At 52.0% G+C, this 18577-nt stretch overlaps 1 protein-coding gene across 1 annotated transcript in view; it reads left to right on the forward strand.

The window, feature by feature from the left end:
• The first annotated feature begins 12621 nt into the window (after nucleotides 1-12621).
• POLR2A (RNA polymerase II subunit A) overlaps nucleotides 12622-18577 on the forward strand; it is a 35555-nt gene continuing 29599 nt past the window's right edge. The window contains exons 1-5 of the mRNA XM_082197469.1: nucleotides 12622-12959; nucleotides 14152-14284; nucleotides 14482-14618; nucleotides 16273-16446; nucleotides 18166-18447. Of these exons, the coding sequence (XP_082053595.1) occupies nucleotides 12870-12959; nucleotides 14152-14284; nucleotides 14482-14618; nucleotides 16273-16446; nucleotides 18166-18447 (816 nt within the window). The 5' untranslated portion in view covers nucleotides 12622-12869. The remainder of the gene's footprint in view (nucleotides 12960-14151; nucleotides 14285-14481; nucleotides 14619-16272; nucleotides 16447-18165; nucleotides 18448-18577) is intronic.

Consider the following 18577-nt stretch of genomic DNA (forward strand, 5'->3'; position numbering starts at 1 on the left):
CCTGCGTCCCAGATGGAGCTGGCAGACAGCTGCCCTGGACACAGAACTGACCTGCTCCTCCATGGACAGCTGTGAGTCCAAAATGACTCCCAGGCTGCGCACCTGGTCCTTCAGGGGCGCAGTTACCCCATTCAAAGTACACTCAAGCGTAAGCTGCATTGGAAGTTCGGCTTCTGCAAAATGTTTGCAAACTTGAACACTTCTGGGTGTGCAGCGTTCGGGAGCCAAGTCATTCGAGTACCAAGGGACCACCGTACAAGAAGGGAGATTCCAACCAAACATTTGGAAGGACTTTGGGGCAGCAAAAGCGGTTTGGAGGTGGAGTCTACTTCGTTGGAGGTTTTTAAGCAGAGGCTGGGTGGCAGAGGGATTCTGCAGCTCCTGTTCCTGCGTTGTGGGGCGTTTGGATAGATGACATTTGAGGGTCCCTCCCAACTTTGCAGCATTCTGAATTTGGCCGGCATCCTGTCGGAGGGAGACATTCGCAATCGACTCCCCTGCTCTGCCACCCCAGATACTGCAATTTGCCTTCACCTTGGGTGCCCTTAGGATGTTTTCGACAGCAGCTCCAAAGGCCTGCTCCCTGCCAGGGCTGAGGTGGGAGCCTGAAGCAGCCCAAGGGCACCAGGTTGGCAAAGCCTTGCGTGCCCTCGCACCCTCCCTTTTCTGCCACTGTCCTGTTCTGCCAGCGAGACGGGAACAGGCGATGCAAAACAAGCTCGCATCCCGATTCACGTGGGACCACCTAAATGTGACTTGGGGAGGTGTGTTTTTTTTGGGGGGGGGTGATATTTGCAGTGTTTTGCCAGCTGCCTGTGTGCTTTTTCTGACAACCTGAAAAACAAAACAGGAAACTGCAAGGATGCGGGAAGGCGGAGAAAACAAACCTCTGCCGACGCGGCTGGCGAGTGAAAAAGGAACGACCGGCTGGCTCCAGAGAATAGGGAAGATTTTGCAGCAGCCCCAACCCACCGCACACCCCGGACAAGGCAAAGTGTCACCTGTGCCATGCAACGAGACCCACGCAGGATCCTTTAAAGGAGGCTCGGCCCCTTGGCTTCGCTCTGCTAATGTTAAGGCCGACTTTTAGCAGAGGGAAAGCCGAGGCAGCTGTTTTTGCACAGCAGAAGCTGCGTGCAAATGGATCCCTCGCCTTCTGCTCAGGCCTCGCCGCCATTCTGCCCTCTGGCGGCTCGCTGGCTGCAGCAGGACTTGCCAGGACGGGAAGGGGCTCCCCTCCTCGCAATGACCCAGCCAGGCAGAGGCCTGGAAGCCTGCAAGGCAGGACACACACACACCCTGCCTGCCTCGCCGAGCTCGCTGGCATTTTCCTGTCGGTGTCCTGCAAAAGCATCCGGATTCTGAGCAAGGGGGCGGAGAACGGGATGTGCAGGCCTGGTTTTACTCTCTCTCTCTCAAGGGCACTCAAGTGCATTGCAAGGCTTTCGGCTACGTGCACAGCCCGTTTGCTACGTTTAGGTAGGACCCTCGTACCTACAGGACCGCCTCTCCTGGTCTGCCCCACGGAGGACCTTGAGGTCCATAAATAGCAACACCCTAGATGTTCCGGGCCCTAAAGAAGTCGGATTAGCCTCAACCAGAGCCAGGGCCTTTTCAACACTGGCCCCGGCCTGGTGGAACGCTCTCTCTCATGAGACCAGGGCCCTGCAGGATCTGATTTCTTTCCGCAAGGCCTGTAAGACAGAGTTGTTCCACCTGGCCTTTGGCTTGGAATCCACTTGATCCCCCTCCCCCTTTCCTTCTGTGATGGAACTCCTATTTGGGGACTTCCCTGGCTTTCTTCTGGCCCACGTAGGACCAGTCTGGATAGTTGGCCTTGGTGAAGATTTGATGTTTTCATCCCCAAAAACATTTTGAGTTTCTACTGAAATGAGGCTGCATTTTAACGTTGTATTTTAATCTTGTTTTTAAGTTGTATTTTAACCAATTGTTTTTATACCTGGTGCTAGCCGCCCTGAGCCTGGTCTTGGCTGGGGAGGGCGGGGTATAAATAAAATTTATTATATTCCCCAAGATGCCTTATGAGGAACGGCTAAGGGAGCTGGGCATGTTTAGCCTGGAGAAGAGGAGGTTAAGGGGTGATATGATAGCCATGTTCAAATATATAAAAGGATGTCACATAGAGGAGGGAGAAAGGTTGTTTTCTGCTGCTCCAGAGAAGCGGACACGGAGCAATGGATCCAAACTACAAGAAAGAAGATTCCACCTAAACATTAGGAAGAACTTCCTGACAGTAAGAGCTGTTCGCCAGTGGAATTTGCTGCCAAGGAGTGTGGTGGAGTCTCCTACTTTGGAGGTCTTTAAGCAGAGGCTTGACAACCATATGTCAGGAGTGCTCTGATGGTGTTTCCTGCTTGGCAGGGGGTTGGACTCGATGGCCCTTGTGGTCTCTTCCAACTCTATGATTCTATAAGATCACATGGCATGAGCTTCACAGCCACATGGGGAGCCAAACCCCAGTCTCTCTGACAATGTGCTGCTCCCGTGGGTTAACCGTGAGGCGAGGTCTGAGTCCAGTCCGAGGTCGAGGGTGCAGTATGGAGGCAGAGGCTGGAGGGTTACTGGACTGAGGCCGCCTCACCTTCCCCTGACAGGGCTGGGAGAGGAGCTCCTGCAGGCAATGGGTCCTCAATCACCTCCGGAACCAGAGCAGATTCAGCTGGTGCCTGCACCTGAGGATCCAGCACAGGTGAGGACCCTTCAGGCTCAAGCCCCAGCCCCGGCTCAGCTGGTTCTGGAGGCGGGGACTCCTGTGCAGGCTGGGATTCCTCAGAGTCAGCCTCCGACTCCGAATCCCAGGCCATCGCAGACAATCTATAACCACCAGGCCACCCCTGCTGCCCTCCTTGCTGCTCCTTCCATCCTTACCTTTCTAGCTTCCACTATCCACCTCTCTGTAATTCATCAGCCCTCAGCTCTCACCTGCAGCTCCTAGAAGCTGTGAGCGTGCGACAGCGGCCACACCACAGAAATGGCTTCCACTGGCCGGCTAAACCAGTTGAGGGGAGCCGATGGGTTTCAAACCCTCAGGGAGTTAAGGACTTTCTCTGCATGCAAAGACAGGCTCCAGCGGATGGAGCAGAGGAGTGGGTCAAGAAGGAAGTTTCTGCACCTGCTGTAGAGGGAAATGAAGGGCAGATGGGGCTTGTCCACCTGGGAAGGTCACCCATGTCAGAGAAGAAAAACTCTGACCCTAAACCTCCACTGCCTTGAGAGATATCTTCGGGAGAAGGCCTTCGAGAACCAGTTGCGAAGGAACTCAAACTGGGAAGAGAGCCGTTGCGCCCAAGTGCTGTTTGCCTGCTTCCCATAGGCATCCAGTAAAGAGTGATAGAATTGTCAAGGGAAGGGACCCCTGGGGGTCATCCAGCCCAACCCCCTGCGATGCAGGAATCGCAGCCACTGGGAGAACAGTACTGCGTAGTAAATTGGCCTTTCGCCTGAGCAAGCGGCGTTCTGGCTCCCTGGGCTTTGAATTTCCAATCCGTATTAAAATGGCACCAATGTTAATGTCAATAAAATGTATCTTCTGTTGGAGACCACCACTCAAGACCCTGGAGAGCAACTGCCCACCAGGGACGAGAGCTGCAGGGCTAGACGGAGAGTGTAATACTTCATGGGCAAGATGTGGTCTGGAGGCTGCCAGCAAGACGTGATTTGGACCTTAAAAGAGCAGCTTTGTCTCACTGGTCTAGGTAAGGCAGGCTGGTCATCTCAGAAGGAAACATTGCCTGCTTTTCTTTTCTAGCAACTGCAGGAAGTTACAGTGGCGCCCCGCAAGACGAACGCCTCGCGAGACGAAAAACTCGCAAGACGAAAGGTTTTTTCGTTTTCGAGTTGCTTCGCAAGACGAATTTCCCTATGGGCTTGCTTCGCAAAACAAAGCTTGCCCCTGCACCTCTTTTGAAGCAAGGGGCGGCGGGGAGAAGATCGCTTCTCCCCGTTGCCAGCCCCACAATCTCCGGGGACAGAGGGGAAGGTGCACGCGTGCCTTCCCCTCCGTCCCCGGACCCCTTTTGAACCAAGGGGCGGCAACGGGGAGAAGCGATCTTCTCCCCTCCGCCCCTTCCCTTGCTTTAAAACAGGTCCCCTCTGTCCCCGGACGGTCTCCATAGGAACGCATTGATTGATTTTCGATGCATTCCTATGGGAAACCGTGATTCGCAAGACGAAAAACTCTCAAGAAGAAAAAACTTGCGAAACGAATTAATTTCGTCTTGCGAGGCACCACTGTACTTCCTGTTTCCACAGCACAAAATGCTCAATGGGTGAACGTGCAGATTATCCTATTTGGTTGGCTCAGAGCCCTTTGCACCTTCTTTAAAGGAGGTCAGTATGTATTACCCCCATATTACAGACTGGGGGAAAAGGTCTGGGGCTTTTTAGTTTAGAGAGCCGGTGTGGCATAAGGGTTGGAGTATTGGACTACGACAGGGATGTCCAACGGGTCGATCGTGATCTACTGGTAGATCCCCGGGAGGTTTCGGTAGATCGCGGTTGATTGCTGGGCCCCTAGGAGCTTGGAGAGCAGGGTTCGAATTTCCACTCGGCCCTGAAGCTCACTAGGTGACCTTGGGCCAGCTACCCCCTCTTAGCTTAACTTACCTCACAGGGTTGCTGCGAGGGTGAAATGGGGAGCAAGAGAACCATGCGCTTGAGACTTGAGATCCTTGGAAGATAAAAAGTGGGATACATTATACAGTGAACGCTCAGGTTGCAAACGTGATCTGTGCGGGATGCACATTCGCAACCCGGGTCTGCGCACGTGCGGGTTGTGATTCGGTGCTTCTGTGCATGTGCAAAGCGCAATTTAGCGCTTCTGCCGAAACCCGGAAGTAACTCGGTCCGGTACTTTTGGGTTTCGGCAGTCCGCAACCCAAAAAAACGCAACTTGAAGCAGACGCAACATGAGATATGACTGTAAATGTGATACAGTGGTGCCTCGCAAGACGAAAAGAATCCGTTCTGTGATTCTCTTCGTCTAGCGGTTTTTTTGTCTTGCGAAGCAAGCCCATTGACGGATTAGTGGATTAGCGCTATTAGCGGCTTTTAGCGGCTTATCGGATCAGCTGATAAGCGGCTTAGAAAAAGGGGGGAGGGGGAAATAGCAGGGACTCGCAAGACATTTTCGTCTTGGGAAGCAAGCCCATAGGAGATTCGTTTTGCGAAGCACCTCCAAAACGGAAAATTATTTCGTCTAGCGAGTTTTCCGTCTTGCGAGGCATTCGTCTTGCGGGGCACCACTGTAAAATAAAGAGGGCCAGCATATAAAATTAGCACGAGAACTCAGGGGATCACGAGGTAGAATGTTGGCAGATTCGGGACAGGTCACTGAATTTTAGAGTTGGAAGGAACCCTGTTCTAACCGCTGCAATGCAGGAATCCCAAACAGATCATATAACGGAGGGCCATCAAACCTCTGCTTTAAAACCTCCAGAGGAATGTTCACCATCTCCCGAGGGAGACCGTTCCTCCGGCGAACTGCTCTTGCCGCCTGAAAGTTCTTCCTTGCTGTCGGAGTCTCCTTCCTTGTAGCTTTAATCCCTTGGCTCAGATCCCACTCTCCAGAGCAGAAGAAAACAAGCTTGAAAGAAACTTATTCATACAGTGCAGAGTGAAACTATGGCTGGCTCTAAAAGGGGATGGGCAAAATCGTGGAGGACCAGGCTGTCCATGGCTACTAGCCCATGTGATCTATGGTTTTACTTTCAGGGCTGGAGGGGGAAATGGCCTCTGAACGCCGGCTGCTGGGAACCACAAGTGGGGAGAGAGCTGTTGTGCTCAGGTCCTGCTTTCGGGGGTGATCTGCTTCACATGGGGGTTACCTGGCTGCCCACCGTGAGAACAGGATAGGCTACTGACCTGATGCAGCTGCAGAGCTCTTATGTCCAAGTGGCTTGCCTAAGGCTGTCTATAGCAACAGAGGAGTGCTCCGCTCACCCTCCTGACCGCTACCTGAGGCTAGCTTCTATGAGCGTAGCAGCTGTTGGGGTGAGAGGTGTTTCCCCCACTTCCACTCAGAGCCCCCTGACCCACGCAGAAGAGGGCAGCCCGACAAAGGCCCTCTTCCATCTCTGGTCGCTTGAGAGTCAACACAGACCTTAAGAACACAATGCACCGCAAATCGTGTGTGGTTTTTCCAGTTTTAAGAGACAATTCCTGGCAGGTTGCACAGTGCAAACGGCCTGGCTTTCGGCAGCTGAGCTGACCACAAGTGCTGATATTTCTAAATTCCTAAGCAGTGACTCAGCAGCTCAGACCTGAAAAACAACACAACACAGAATCTGAAGGCTTCCAGTTGCCCTCCATTTCCCCGTCCTCTGGAACTAAACTTACAGCAAGAGCCTCATGCAGTACTGTTTTCCTGCGTGAGGACTAGAAACCTCAAAGGCCTCTTAACAACGGCTGCTGACACGAGCAGCACACTGAGGGTGTGATCCAGGAAGCTGACACTCTCTGCAGCAAAAACACACTCGCAAGCAAAAACACAAGAGACTTAAGTCAGGTTGTTGGTTTTTTTCCTTTTTAAAGGCAATTTATTCACAATATTTGATTATAAAAACAGACTCCGACACGGGCGGGGCAACTGCAAAGTGGGCTTTGCCACCGCGGGGGCCCCAGAAGAAGCCTCTCGTGCTCCAATCAGCTCATTAAAATGCAAATGTAATCAGAGGCACTTTAAGGCATCAGACTTCGGTGACAACCAGATGGCTGGCGTTCGTATTTATGAGCCCAAATCAGATTCGGCTCCTCAGGAGAATGGAAGAGTTTGCATGGAGAAGGCGGGGGGGGGGGAAGAGTTTGCTCAAGGGAACAAAAAAGCATTCAGCCTTTGCGGAATCACCTGTAAGTCAGGAATGGGGAGAGAACCCAAATGTTGTTGGATGACATCCCTGACTGTTGTGTTGGAATCTGCCTGTGTCTGCAGGTGCCACAGGTTAATCACTCCATCTTTAATTTAAAGGGCACGTAACAGGGCATGGGGACTGCCCCTTCACAGAGCTTACCTTTTAAGGCCATTGCTTCTTTTTCTAGGGGGGGAAGAACCTTGCTAGTCCAGCGAACTGGAATTCACCCTCCAGAGCTGAACAGCCAATTTCATTTTTTACAGCATGTACAACCCCACATAACATGCCACGTTACGCCAAACAGGGTTTTTCCTTTAAAGCATTAACATTTGCATGGAGATTCCCCCCATTCCTAGCAACCTCTTCTTTTCTGACTTTCAGCAAGTCCTCTGCAGCCCGAGAGCTCTCGCCCCGCCCTGTGGATCTGCTTGCTCGCTTAGCCTCCTCCCTGTTTGCAAATGCCTCCACACGCCCCCACCGGCCTCTCGCGTTACCAAACAGCTGGCACCCAGCCCCAGTGCCAGCTGGGGAGTTACCAGCGGCCTAGATGAAGGCAGCCTGGGAGAGGAGGCGCTTGTGTCACTCGGGCAAGGAGGAAGCCCGGCCCCCTGCTTTTGGCTGAGGCAGGCCCAAGGCCTTGCAGCCATTTCCAGCGTTGGTTTCGCTGGCTCAATTCCCAATCTGGATGGGATGGCCGCGAGCACAGCACGGAGGCGAAGCAGTGCAGCCGCGCCACCTAGTGGGCGGCAGCATGCAGGGGAGGTGCCTGGCTGAAAGGAAGTCGACGGCCAACTCAGCGCCCTGACATCATCACAAAGACTCACTGACGGCACCTGTTCCCTAGGCTCCCTCCAACACCCCCTTCTGCACCACATATATAGCTATTTCCGCTCTGCTAAAAGGAATGCAAGCTTCCTGCCTGTATCCCGACCTCCCCAACTAAAGCAGCTCCTGTGTTCAAGACTCCACAAACACTGCATCCAGCTGGGACTTCAGTTTCCCCCTTCCTACCCCAAGTCCTCCTCCTGCCCCCTTGTCACCACACTCCCTGACACCACATCCAAGCCACTCAGGCCTGCTTCTTGTTACAGGCCCCATCCATTGTGCCTTACCCCGAATAATATATTCAAGGTGGTTTGGAATTAATAACATCCTTTAAACACACTAGAGGGACGCGGGTGGCGCTGTGGGTTAAAGCACAGAGCCTAGGACTTGCCGATCAGAAGGTCGGCGGTTTGAATCCCCACGACAGGGTGAGCTCCCGTTGCTCAGTCCCTGCTCCTGCCAACCTAGCAGTTCGAAAGCACGTCAAAGTGCAAGTAGATAAATAGGTACCGCTCCGGCAGGAAGGTAAGCGGCGTTTCCGTGCGCTGCTCTGGTTCGCCAGAAGCGGCTTAGTCATGCTGGCCACATGACCCGGAAGCTGTACGCCGGCTCCCTCGGCCAATGAAGCGAGATGAGCGCCGCAACCCCAGAGTCCGTCACGACTGGACCTAATGGTCAGGGGTCCCTTTACCTTTAGCACACTGCTGCATTGGAGGGAAAATTAATGTGGCGCCCTCTCCATGATGGGAAACATAGGCCAACCACATTTGTAGGACATCACCCTACAGATTAAAAGAGGATATGTGGAGGGGAAGGAGTGTTTGTCTCCATTTTTCCCCCAGTGAAGATTTGTGTGTCAAGCAAGGCTCCTAACCTGCACTGGTGACGACAAGTATGGCACATGGGAAAGGCAAGCATTCTGCAAGAACACAACCTGTGCGTGCAAGTGGATGGCGAGCTCTTCCAGAAGAGCAGTCACATTCATAAAATACAGTGGTGCCTCGCAAGACGAAAAGAATCCGTTCTGTGATTCTCTTCGTCTAGCGGTTTTTTCGTCTTGCGAAGCAAGCCCATTGACGGATTAGTGGATTAGCGCTATTAGCGGCTTATCGGATCAGCTGATAAGCGGCTTATCGGCTTAGAAAAAGGGGGGAAAGGGAAAAAAACCAGCAGGAACTCGCAAGACATTTCCGTCTTGCGAAGCAAGCCCATAGGAGATTCGTTTTGCGAAGCACCTCCAAAACGGAAAACTCTTTCGTCTAGCGAGTTTTCTGTCTTGCGAGGCATTCGTCTTGCGGGGCACCACTGTAGTGGAGTTGGAAGGGACCCTCCAGTTCAAAAACCCTGCAGTGCAGGAACCACAGTGAAACCACCCCTGGAAGTTAGAGCAAAAATAAAGACTTGTAGCATCTTAAAAGTAGATAGTGCTGCTATCACCCGCATTCCACATTCTGAACTCTCTTCTTCCTACCTCATCTGTAGTCCCAGCTTCTAACACTCACACCCAAGTTACACAACCATAGATCTAGCCCCTTCCTGTCTTTTACTTCCTTCCCTCTGGGGTCTCTCTGCTCTCCAGATATTTAATTCCAATGTCATCAACACCAACCCACTTCTTTTGATTCTCAGTATGTTAGCCATGAGTTCCTTCCCCCCCCAAACCCAGACGTGTTCCAGAAGATCAGCTAGGATTATAAAGGTTTACCAAAAACAGACAATGTGAAGTGTTTTCTCAGTTCTGTAAACAACCAATTTCAGCTAAACCTGCGTAGGAACCAAGCGCCTGAAGGAAAACCTGCGCCCCTTTACGAACCTGTCTGTGCATTCAGGTAATCTCCACGCTCCTCCAGTTGCCCACAGAGCACCTCCTCAGAAGCGATGGCCCATTCAGTGAATTTACTTCAGTGAGTCTCATCTACTGCCAACACTGTTCCATGCAAAAAGGTGCTATTAAATCTTCCGGGCTTTCAGAATGTGTATGGGGTTGTTGTTGGTATTTTTGTAATTAAAAACCCCCAAAACAATGTGATATTTTATCAGTTTTGTAACCTGCCCAGGCAGCTCTGCTGAAGGGTGGAATATAATCTTTTAAATCCAAATAAACTTGATGTGTTACTTCCCATCCAAAATGTTCAGCCAATATCCCCTCCTCCACTCACTTCCAGCACCAAAAACACCAAGCAGTTCTTAGTCTGCTTCCTACACACACAGCTTTTGTCTCCAAAATCCCCATTTACACAGCTGGCTTCCCCCAAAAAAGACACACCCTTCACTTTCAAGGGAGCCTTTTTAACTCCACAAAAACTTAAAGGCCATTCTCGCACCACCACCCACAGGTACATTCCCCTACCAATTAAACCTCACCTTTTCCTGATTTTTTTTTTGGGGGGGGGGCCAGCAGCAGCATCCAAAAGCTGGCTGGCTTCCAGAGCGAAAACCCCGCCAACCTGAACTCCTTCAATACCCACACATAAGCCCTTCCCCATCACTGCCCAAGTAATTTTCCCCATTAAAAACCACAAATTCCCATATTGCTACCTACCCCCCCGCCAAAAAAAGGTACAGAAATCTAATTATTTTTTCTTACTCTCCTCAGTCCAAAATGCCAAGTTTTAAGTCTTCTTGGACACCGACACAGAGAAATTGCCTTGTTTTCCCCCTCCCTGCCCCCCCAATATTTCTCCAGGGCTCCCCCCCCCCCGATTTTTCTCATTTTCTCACCCTATTCTCTCCCCACAAGTATCTCCAGAGATACTCCTTCGTCCCTCAATAAAAAACTTTAGATTTTAAACATTTATTTGACCCCCCCACACACATTAAAGATCCACCCCTCGCTCTCCCAAGGCCCCCCAAAACACAAATACCCCCCCAAAAAAAACCACACGTCCAGTCAATTATTTCCCCCCTTTTTCACTCCTACACACCGAATCTAAAAACCATTCACCACCACACACCGACCCCCCCCAAGGGTCAGGCTCCCCCCATGTCGCTAAAGGGCCCCCCCGTAAGTAAAGGCCCCCCACCCAATCCCACGACCCCAAATATGAACCCCCCATCCAACATCTAGTCAGGAAAAAAATTCCGTGTTCCTAACCCCCCCGCCCCGGTAATCGAGGTCAGTTCCAGCCTTCGTTACCCCCAAAGTCTGCTTTAGGTGCCTCCCCCACGAAGGCCTCAGTTCCGGAGGTAGGCCCCGAAGCCGCGGGCTTTCCAAGGGAGAGCGGCGGGGCAGCCTGGCGCCGCCTCCCGGCCAAGCGAAATGCGCGAGCCCGGCGCTTTGAAGGCCCCTCCCCGGAGCGTTCCATCCGCCTCCCCTTCGCTCTCGACAAAAGCTGGCTCTGAGAGAAACCCCGCTCCTCCACCCTCGGTCCCCTTCGGCTATTTTCGGCGAGTTTCGGAACATGACCACACCCACTTCTTTTATTCTTCCCTCCCTCCCGGGCTTATGAATAGTCAATGAGGAACGCGGAGTCCCTTGCGAAAGCAGCCGGAACTGGGGCGAGGTTCTGCCTTCTTTGTAGACCGAACCATTAGCAAGAAGCGGCGGGGGGGGGGAGGGAAGGAGAGAGTAATTCGGCAAGAAAACGTATATTTCGGATTTACAATGCGATTTAGGAGCATGTCCCATTGAAATCAATTCCGATGCAAAGGATGAGGTTGCGCATACAAAGCTTTCTAACTCAGTAAGGTCAGATTTCCCAGTTTAAACCACTGCTGGAAGCAGTAAGGTTTCAAAATTGTGGAAAAAGCTGGTTACTCTTTTATTTGTTTTGCAAACGCTTTGCATTTATTTTCGGAAACAAAAAGCATTAGCGAGTGACACAGAACCTCCTTCAAGTGCAAAATCCTGCTGTCACTGACATTTGCAACAAGTTCTGATTGACTTTCGTCGAGGCGAGCTTCAATTTCCCCCATTTCCTTGACCCCGATTGTCATCCTAAACTCGTTTTTGTTGTTGTTGTTGTTGTTGAGTCGTTTAGTCGTGTCCGCCTCTTCGTGACTCTCTGGACCAGAGCACGCCAGGCACTCCTGTCCTCCACTGCCTCCCGCAGTTTGGTCAAACTCATGCTGGTAGCTTCGAGAACACTGTCCCACCATCTCGTCCTCCGTCGTCCCCTTCTCCTTGCGCCCTCCATCTTTCCCAACATCAGGGTCTTTTCCAGGGAGTCTTCTCTTCTCATGAGGTGGCCAAAGTCTTGGAGCCTCAGCTACAGGATCTGTCCTTCCAGTGAGCACTCAGGGCTGATTTCCTTCAGAACAGATTGGTTTGATCTTCTTGAAGTCCATGGGACTCTCCAGAGTCTCCTCCAGCACCAGAATTCAAAAGCATCCATTCTTCGGCGATCAACCTTCTTTATGGTCCAGCTCTCACTTCCATACATCACTACTGGGAAAACCAGAGCTTTAACTATACGGACCTTTGTTGGCAAGGTGATGTTTCTGCCCGTTTTACTCGGGAACAATCCCCATTGAAACCAAATGGCACTCCCCCCCCCGCCCTCCTCATGCAAGGCCTCGAGATGCACAAACTAAAAACAGGCGATCTATCGATTTGCCAAAGACAAACAACCAGACAATTCACCCAACGCCTTTTATCTCTTTCTCTCCCCCCCCTTTACTCAATTGGTATGGCCGCACCCCCACCGATTGCGGCGCCTCCCTGCCCGCTTTTCTCTCCTCCCAACCCCTTCGCTCTAGCCACGCCCCCTCCCGCCTCTCCTCCGCTCGGAGGGGGACGCAAGCCGCGGCGCCGCCCACTTCCGCGTCCTCGCCCTTGCCGTTCTGCTCCTGTAGCCCCGTGCAGGGGGGAGAGTCTATATAAGGCGGCGCCGGAGAGCCTGCTGGCTCAGTCGCGCTTTAGAGCGCGGAGGGAGAAGAAGGGAGGGAAGGGGGTAGGCGGCCGGACGTGGTCGCGAGGGCGCGCGCGCGCGCGGGTGGGGCGGAGTTGGGGGACGCGGCTGAGTCTGCCGGTTACCTCCCCGACTCGCGGTCCGCGGGGCGGCGAGGGAGACCCCAGTCCCTGAACCCGCGGCGAGCTCGGTAGGCCTCGGTGGAAACCGGAGCGTGTGGGGGAGGGGCCGCGGCTGCTTCCTGGCTGAGGCGGAGGCGGCGCCGCGTCTGCGTCACGTGACACCCCAAAAGGCGGAGAGAGGCGGAAAAAAAAAGTGTGCAAAGATGCACGGGGGAGCGCCGTCCGGGGACAGCGCGTGCCCGCTGCGCACCATCAAGCGCGTGCAATTCGGCATCCTGAGCCCGGATGAGATGGTGGGTTCGCGCGCCGCTCTGTTTTTATATCATCTTTTTTATGATTTAAAGAAGGTGTGGTGGTGGTGCGAAAAATAAGAGTGCCGGGTGGGCGGCGGGGTCTTTCGAAGAACTTTCTCCAGACTTTTTATCGCATTGGGATTTCGGAAGGGCAATGCTGAAATAAAGAAGGAAAAAAAGGCGGGCGTGCTTGGCTTTCCTGTGTGGGAAAGGGAGATCGATTGCTGTTTCCTGGGAGAGGGGGGGAGCACAGTGTTCTCTCCCCCTACTCCAAAAAAATGTTGGTTTGCAAGAAGGCAGCCAAAAGCGTGCTCGCTGCTGCAAGACAAATTTTCCCACTAGTTTGCAGATGTTAAAAGTGCCACAAAACTCTCTTCCTTGGACACCCCCCGGGGTACCTACGTGGATTTCCCTATCTTTTTTTCTTAATAATTGGCTGATTTTGCTGCTGGGACTCTTATTATTAATTTGATTATTATGCCGCCTTTTAGCAAAAGATACCAACTTGTTTTCAGAGGAGTGGCAGCACAGTCCATGTTGGCATCTTTATGCTGAAGACTATTACAGGCATGCACACATTTGCTCCACTGACTCCAAAACTGCATTTTGAAAGAACTTTGCAGTTTTTATTTGTTTCCATATAAAACACACGGCAAGTAAGTTTCGCTTGAGCTGGCCTTAGGCTCACTTTCCTTAAAACTTGCTCACAGATCCTGCATTTTAAGTAGCATTTGTTGCTTGTCTCCCATTAAAATCTCAGAAACCTCCTTCTGTGTGGCGAGAGAAAATCGATGCAATGGGTCTTGCTGTACGTAGTAGAGCTTCGCTGACGTCTTTCATTTTTGCCTGTAATCTTGTTGATGTGGAGAGCTAGGGCAGGCTGTAAAGTTTGTGAAGCTGTTTTATCCCCGCAGTAAATTCTCTCCTGAATGGAAGGTATCCTCCTGATAGTCTTCACTCACTTAAAAACGCTTTGTTTTCCTAATAATGGTTTTTAGAGGACCATTAGGGACGTGACATAATAATACTAAAACGCCCTTTGCCCTTCTGTTCCTTGTCTCTCCAAACCTAGATATCATTCTTTTCTTTTTAGGGCTCCTGATGCTGTTTGGATCCCCATTCTTGACGTCTGCCTTCCCCACACCCTGAAGACTTGGCTGATACTGATTCTCCTTTCTTTTTTCCCCTCTAGAAGCGGATGTCGGTGACGGAAGGGGGGATCAAATACCCTGAGACAACAGAAGGGGGTCGCCCCAAGCTGGGGGGCCTGATGGACCCTCGACAGGGTGTCATTGAAAGGACAGGGCGGTGCCAGACCTGTGCAGGTGAGTTCTTAGGGCCGTGCGCCAGGTGCTTTGTACTACAACTCCCGGCAACCCCAGCCCCACGGTACCAGGCTGGGGCAGACTATGCTGGGGCCTCACTAGGAAAACTGGTTCTTGGGAAGGGGATGAGGGGGCCAGTCTCAGAATCCGGGAGTCGGAGGGGCTCATGATTTCCCCGTCCTTCTGTTCTCCGGCAGGCAACATGACAGAATGCCCCGGCCATTTCGGACACATTGAGCTGGCCAAGCCCGTCTTCCACGTCGGCTTCTTGGGCAAGACGATGAAGGTTCTCCGTTGCGTCTGCTTTTTCTGCTCCAAGCTGCTGGTTGACTCTGTGAGTAATGGCTGGAGCTACTGGACATTCTTAGAAACAAGCTCAGACCAGTGAATAGCCGAAAACAGTATGGCTTTTCACTAAGTCCCCTGTGATATTCTCACAAGGAAGCTGGTGACATACGGGCTGGACGAGGGAACTGTTATGTGGATTTGTAGTTGGTTGGCTGACCGAACCCAAAGTGTACTCATTTATGGTTCCTGGTCATCTGGGGAGAGTGACAAGTGTGGTGCTGCAGAGTTCTGTCCCGGACCCGTTGTTGTTCAACATCAATATAAATTATGAAGGAATTGAGGGGATGCTCAATTCAAATGTTTCCAATTGAAATTCATTTTGTTACTTTGGGCGCAGTTCTCCAATCTGTCAAAAGGTCATTTTGAATCCTGATTCTGCCTTCTGCGACATTAGCTACTACAGTGCTACCTCGGGTTACATACGCTTCAGGTTACATACGTTTCAGGTTACAGACTCCGCTAACCCAGAAATAGTACCTCGGGTTAATAACTTTGCTTCAGGATGAGAACAGAAATCGTGCTCCAGCAGCAGCAGGAGGCCCCATGAGCTAAAGTGGTGCTTCAGTTTAAGAACAGTTTCAGATTAAGAACAGACCTACGGAACAAATTAAGTACTTAACCTGAGGTACCACTGTAATAGTCCCACTCTATTCTGCCTTGGTCAGACCACACTGGGAATGCTTTGTCCAGTTTTCCTGGCTGTGCTGCCGTGTGGCTTTTCAAAGAAGAGAAATAATCTAATTTTCTGTCCACAATTTCCCATCTTGTTGGCTCTGTTAACCTGACACAGGTGGCCAGGTGAGTGCATGCTGACAATCCTTAGGGTTGACCAAATATATTTTCCTTCTAACTCTGTATTCTGCATTCAGTGATTCCTGCCTGTGAGTCAAAGCCTTGTTTGGCTTCTTTGTGGGCGATCATCCATTTTTGTTTTTAATCTTACCATTCAGTATATAATTCTTAAACTGCCTCACAACACTAACCTACAACTCAGAAAGCAATTCCATCAGCTGCAGAAACCTTAAGGGTTACTTGAAATAATCAGTGTTAGTAGCCACTGAGAACCAGAACTAGGGGGAATAAAAACATTTTTTATCTAGTTCTGAAAAATGAGCCTTTATGGCCAAGGTGAATAGGTGCCACTCCCAAGAAGGCCCTGTTTGTGTCAGCCCTCCCCTTCCCTTTGTGCAGCTTGAGTTCAAAGGTCTTCTGTTTCCCCCGATTCTGACTCCAAACACTTTGGGTGTACGAACCCCCACATTGAACCGCTCAGGAAGGCAGAATAATATGGATTCATCCTAAGAGAACAGAATGCTGATATCTGTGGAGTGTTCTTGTCACTGCAGCAAGAAAGGCCCGTTGCATCCCTTCCCAGCCTGCCCATGACCCCTCTGATGTGAGGCCTACTTCCCAACAGCTATGGCGAATAGTGGGATATTCTCACATTTGCTGGTAGTCGTGGATAATGGGAGTTATAGTCCAGTTTACAATTGCAGTATGTGTAAAATGACTTTTTCTATTACCCCATAGTATTGAGGATGTTGGGGTGGGGCGGTCATTCAAAAGAACCCAAAATCTGGCACGGTTGATCACACCCTTTATTATTTGGGGGGAACGCCCCATTCTTCTTTTTGCCGCAGAACAACCCGAAGATCAAAGACATCCTGGCCAAATCCAAAGGGCAGCCGAAGAAGCGTTTGACCCACGTCTACGACCTTTGCAAAGGCAAGAACATCTGCGAAGGTGGGGAGGAGATGGACAACAAGTTTGGAGTGGAGCAGGCCGAAGGCGACGAGGACATCACGAAGGAAAAGGTCAGGACCGCAAATCGGCTGTGCAAGCCCAGTGGGGTTATAATAATAGTAATAATTTATTATTTATACCCCGCCCATCTGGCTGGGCTTCCCCAGCCACTCTGGGCGGCTTCCAAAAAATATTAAAATACTGTAATACATCAAACATTAAAAGCTTCCCTAAACAGGGCTGCCTTCAGATGTCTTCTAAAAGTCAGATAGCTGTTTATTTCCTTGACATCTGGTGGGAGGGCGTTCCACAGGGAGGGCGCCACCACCGAGAAGGCCCTCTGCCTGGTTCCCTGTAACTTGGCTTCTTGCAGGGAGGGAACCGCCAGAAGGCCCTCGGAGCTGGACCTCAGTGTCGGGGTAAAACGATGGGCGTGGAGACGCTCCTTCGGATATTCTGGACCGAGGCCGTTTAGGGCTTTAAAGGTCAGCACCAACACTTTGGTTGGTTGAGCTTGTAAGATGTTGCGTGTTATCTTAACACTCGCTTTTCTTCTCTGCCTTCTGGACCGTTGTAGAGTTGGAAGGGACCACCTCCGACGGTTCCTTAAGAGTTTCAAATGTGCCACTGGGGCAGTGGATCTCCTGCTGCTGTTAAACTACAGTTCCCAGCACCCCTGACCACTAGTCCTGCTAGCCAGGGATGATGGGAGCTCTGGTCCGACAACAGCAGGAGACCCAGTTTTGAGGAATACAGTGGTACCCCGCAAGACGAATGCCTCGCTAAACGAAAAACCCGCAAGACGAAAGGGTTTTCCGATTTTTGGAGGCTTCGCAAGACGAATTTCCCTATGGGCTTGCTTCGCAAGACGAAAGCCCATAGGGAAATCTCCTGGGACAGCGGGGAAGTGCAGCGCACCTTCTCCTCTGTTCCCAGACCTGTCCTGAAGGCTTGTGGTGGGAGGTCCGGGAACAGAGGAGAAGGCGCGCAGCGCTTCGCCTCTGTTCCCGGGACTTGCGTGGGAGGAGGGTTTTTCCTCCCCACCGCCAACATTCAGAACAGCATTCTGAATGTTGGCGGTGGGGAGGAAAGCCCTCCTCCCACCGCAAGCCTTCAGGACAGGTCCGGGAACAGAGGGGAAGGCGCGCAGAGGGCTGCCTAGGCTGCGGATAGCAACATGCTGCCCCGCGCAAGGGGCGCTCTTAAGCAGAGCGCCCCTCGCTTGGGGCAGACATTCGCAGCTTGGGGAGCCCTGCAGGAGTTCCCCGCAGGGCTCTGCAAGCTGCAGATAGCAGCCTGCTGCCCCTATCCGCAGCTTGCAGAGCCCTGCGGGGAAGTCCTGAAGGGCACCCCAAGCTGCAGATGTCTGCCTCGCACCGGGCAGCAGGCTGCTATCCGCAGCCTAGGCAGCCCTCCGGGAACTCTTCTGAAGGCTGGCGGCGGGAGAAGGGCTTTTCTTCCCACCGCCAGCCTTCAGAAGGCTGTTCTGAAGGCTGGCGGTGGGGAGAAAAGTCCTTCTCCCCCCGCCAGCCTTCAGAAGAGGTCTGGGGACAGACTGTCCCTGGACCTGGTCTGAAGGCGGTCTCCATAGGAACGCATTAATTGATTTTCAATGCATTCCTATGGGAAACCGTGCTTCGCAAGACGAAAAACTCGCAAGAAGAAAAAACTTGCGGAACGAATTAATTTCGTCTTGCGAGGCACCACTGTACTGCCCTAGGCTTGTGGCATTTGCAGGGCACCCCTGATCGACCTTGACAGCCTTGCCCCATTGCTGCCTCTTTATCCAGGGTCACGGCGGCTGCGGGCGCTACCAGCCGAGGATCCGGCGCTCGGGCCTGGAGCTCTATGCCGAGTGGAAGCACGTGAACGAGGACTCTCAGGAGAAGAAGATCCTGCTGAGTCCCGAACGGGTGCACGAGATCTTCAAGCGCATCTCGGACGAGGAGTGCTTCATCCTGGGCATGGACCCCAAGTTCGCCAGGCCCGAGTGGATGATCTGCACGGTGCTCCCGGTCCCACCGTTGTCCGTCCGCCCCGCTGTCGTCATGCAGGGCTCTGCCAGGAATCAGGTATGTGCCAATAATTATAATAATATTTTTAATTTATATCCCGCCCTCCCCAGCCGAAGCCGGGTTCAGAGCGGCTAACATCAAATGTATAACACATTAACATAAAATCAGACAATCCATTAAAATACAT

The sequence above is a fragment of the Podarcis vaucheri genome (assembly GCF_965113315.1).
Source record: "Podarcis vaucheri genome assembly, chromosome: 13".
NCBI lineage: Eukaryota > Metazoa > Chordata > Lepidosauria > Squamata > Lacertidae > Podarcis > Podarcis vaucheri.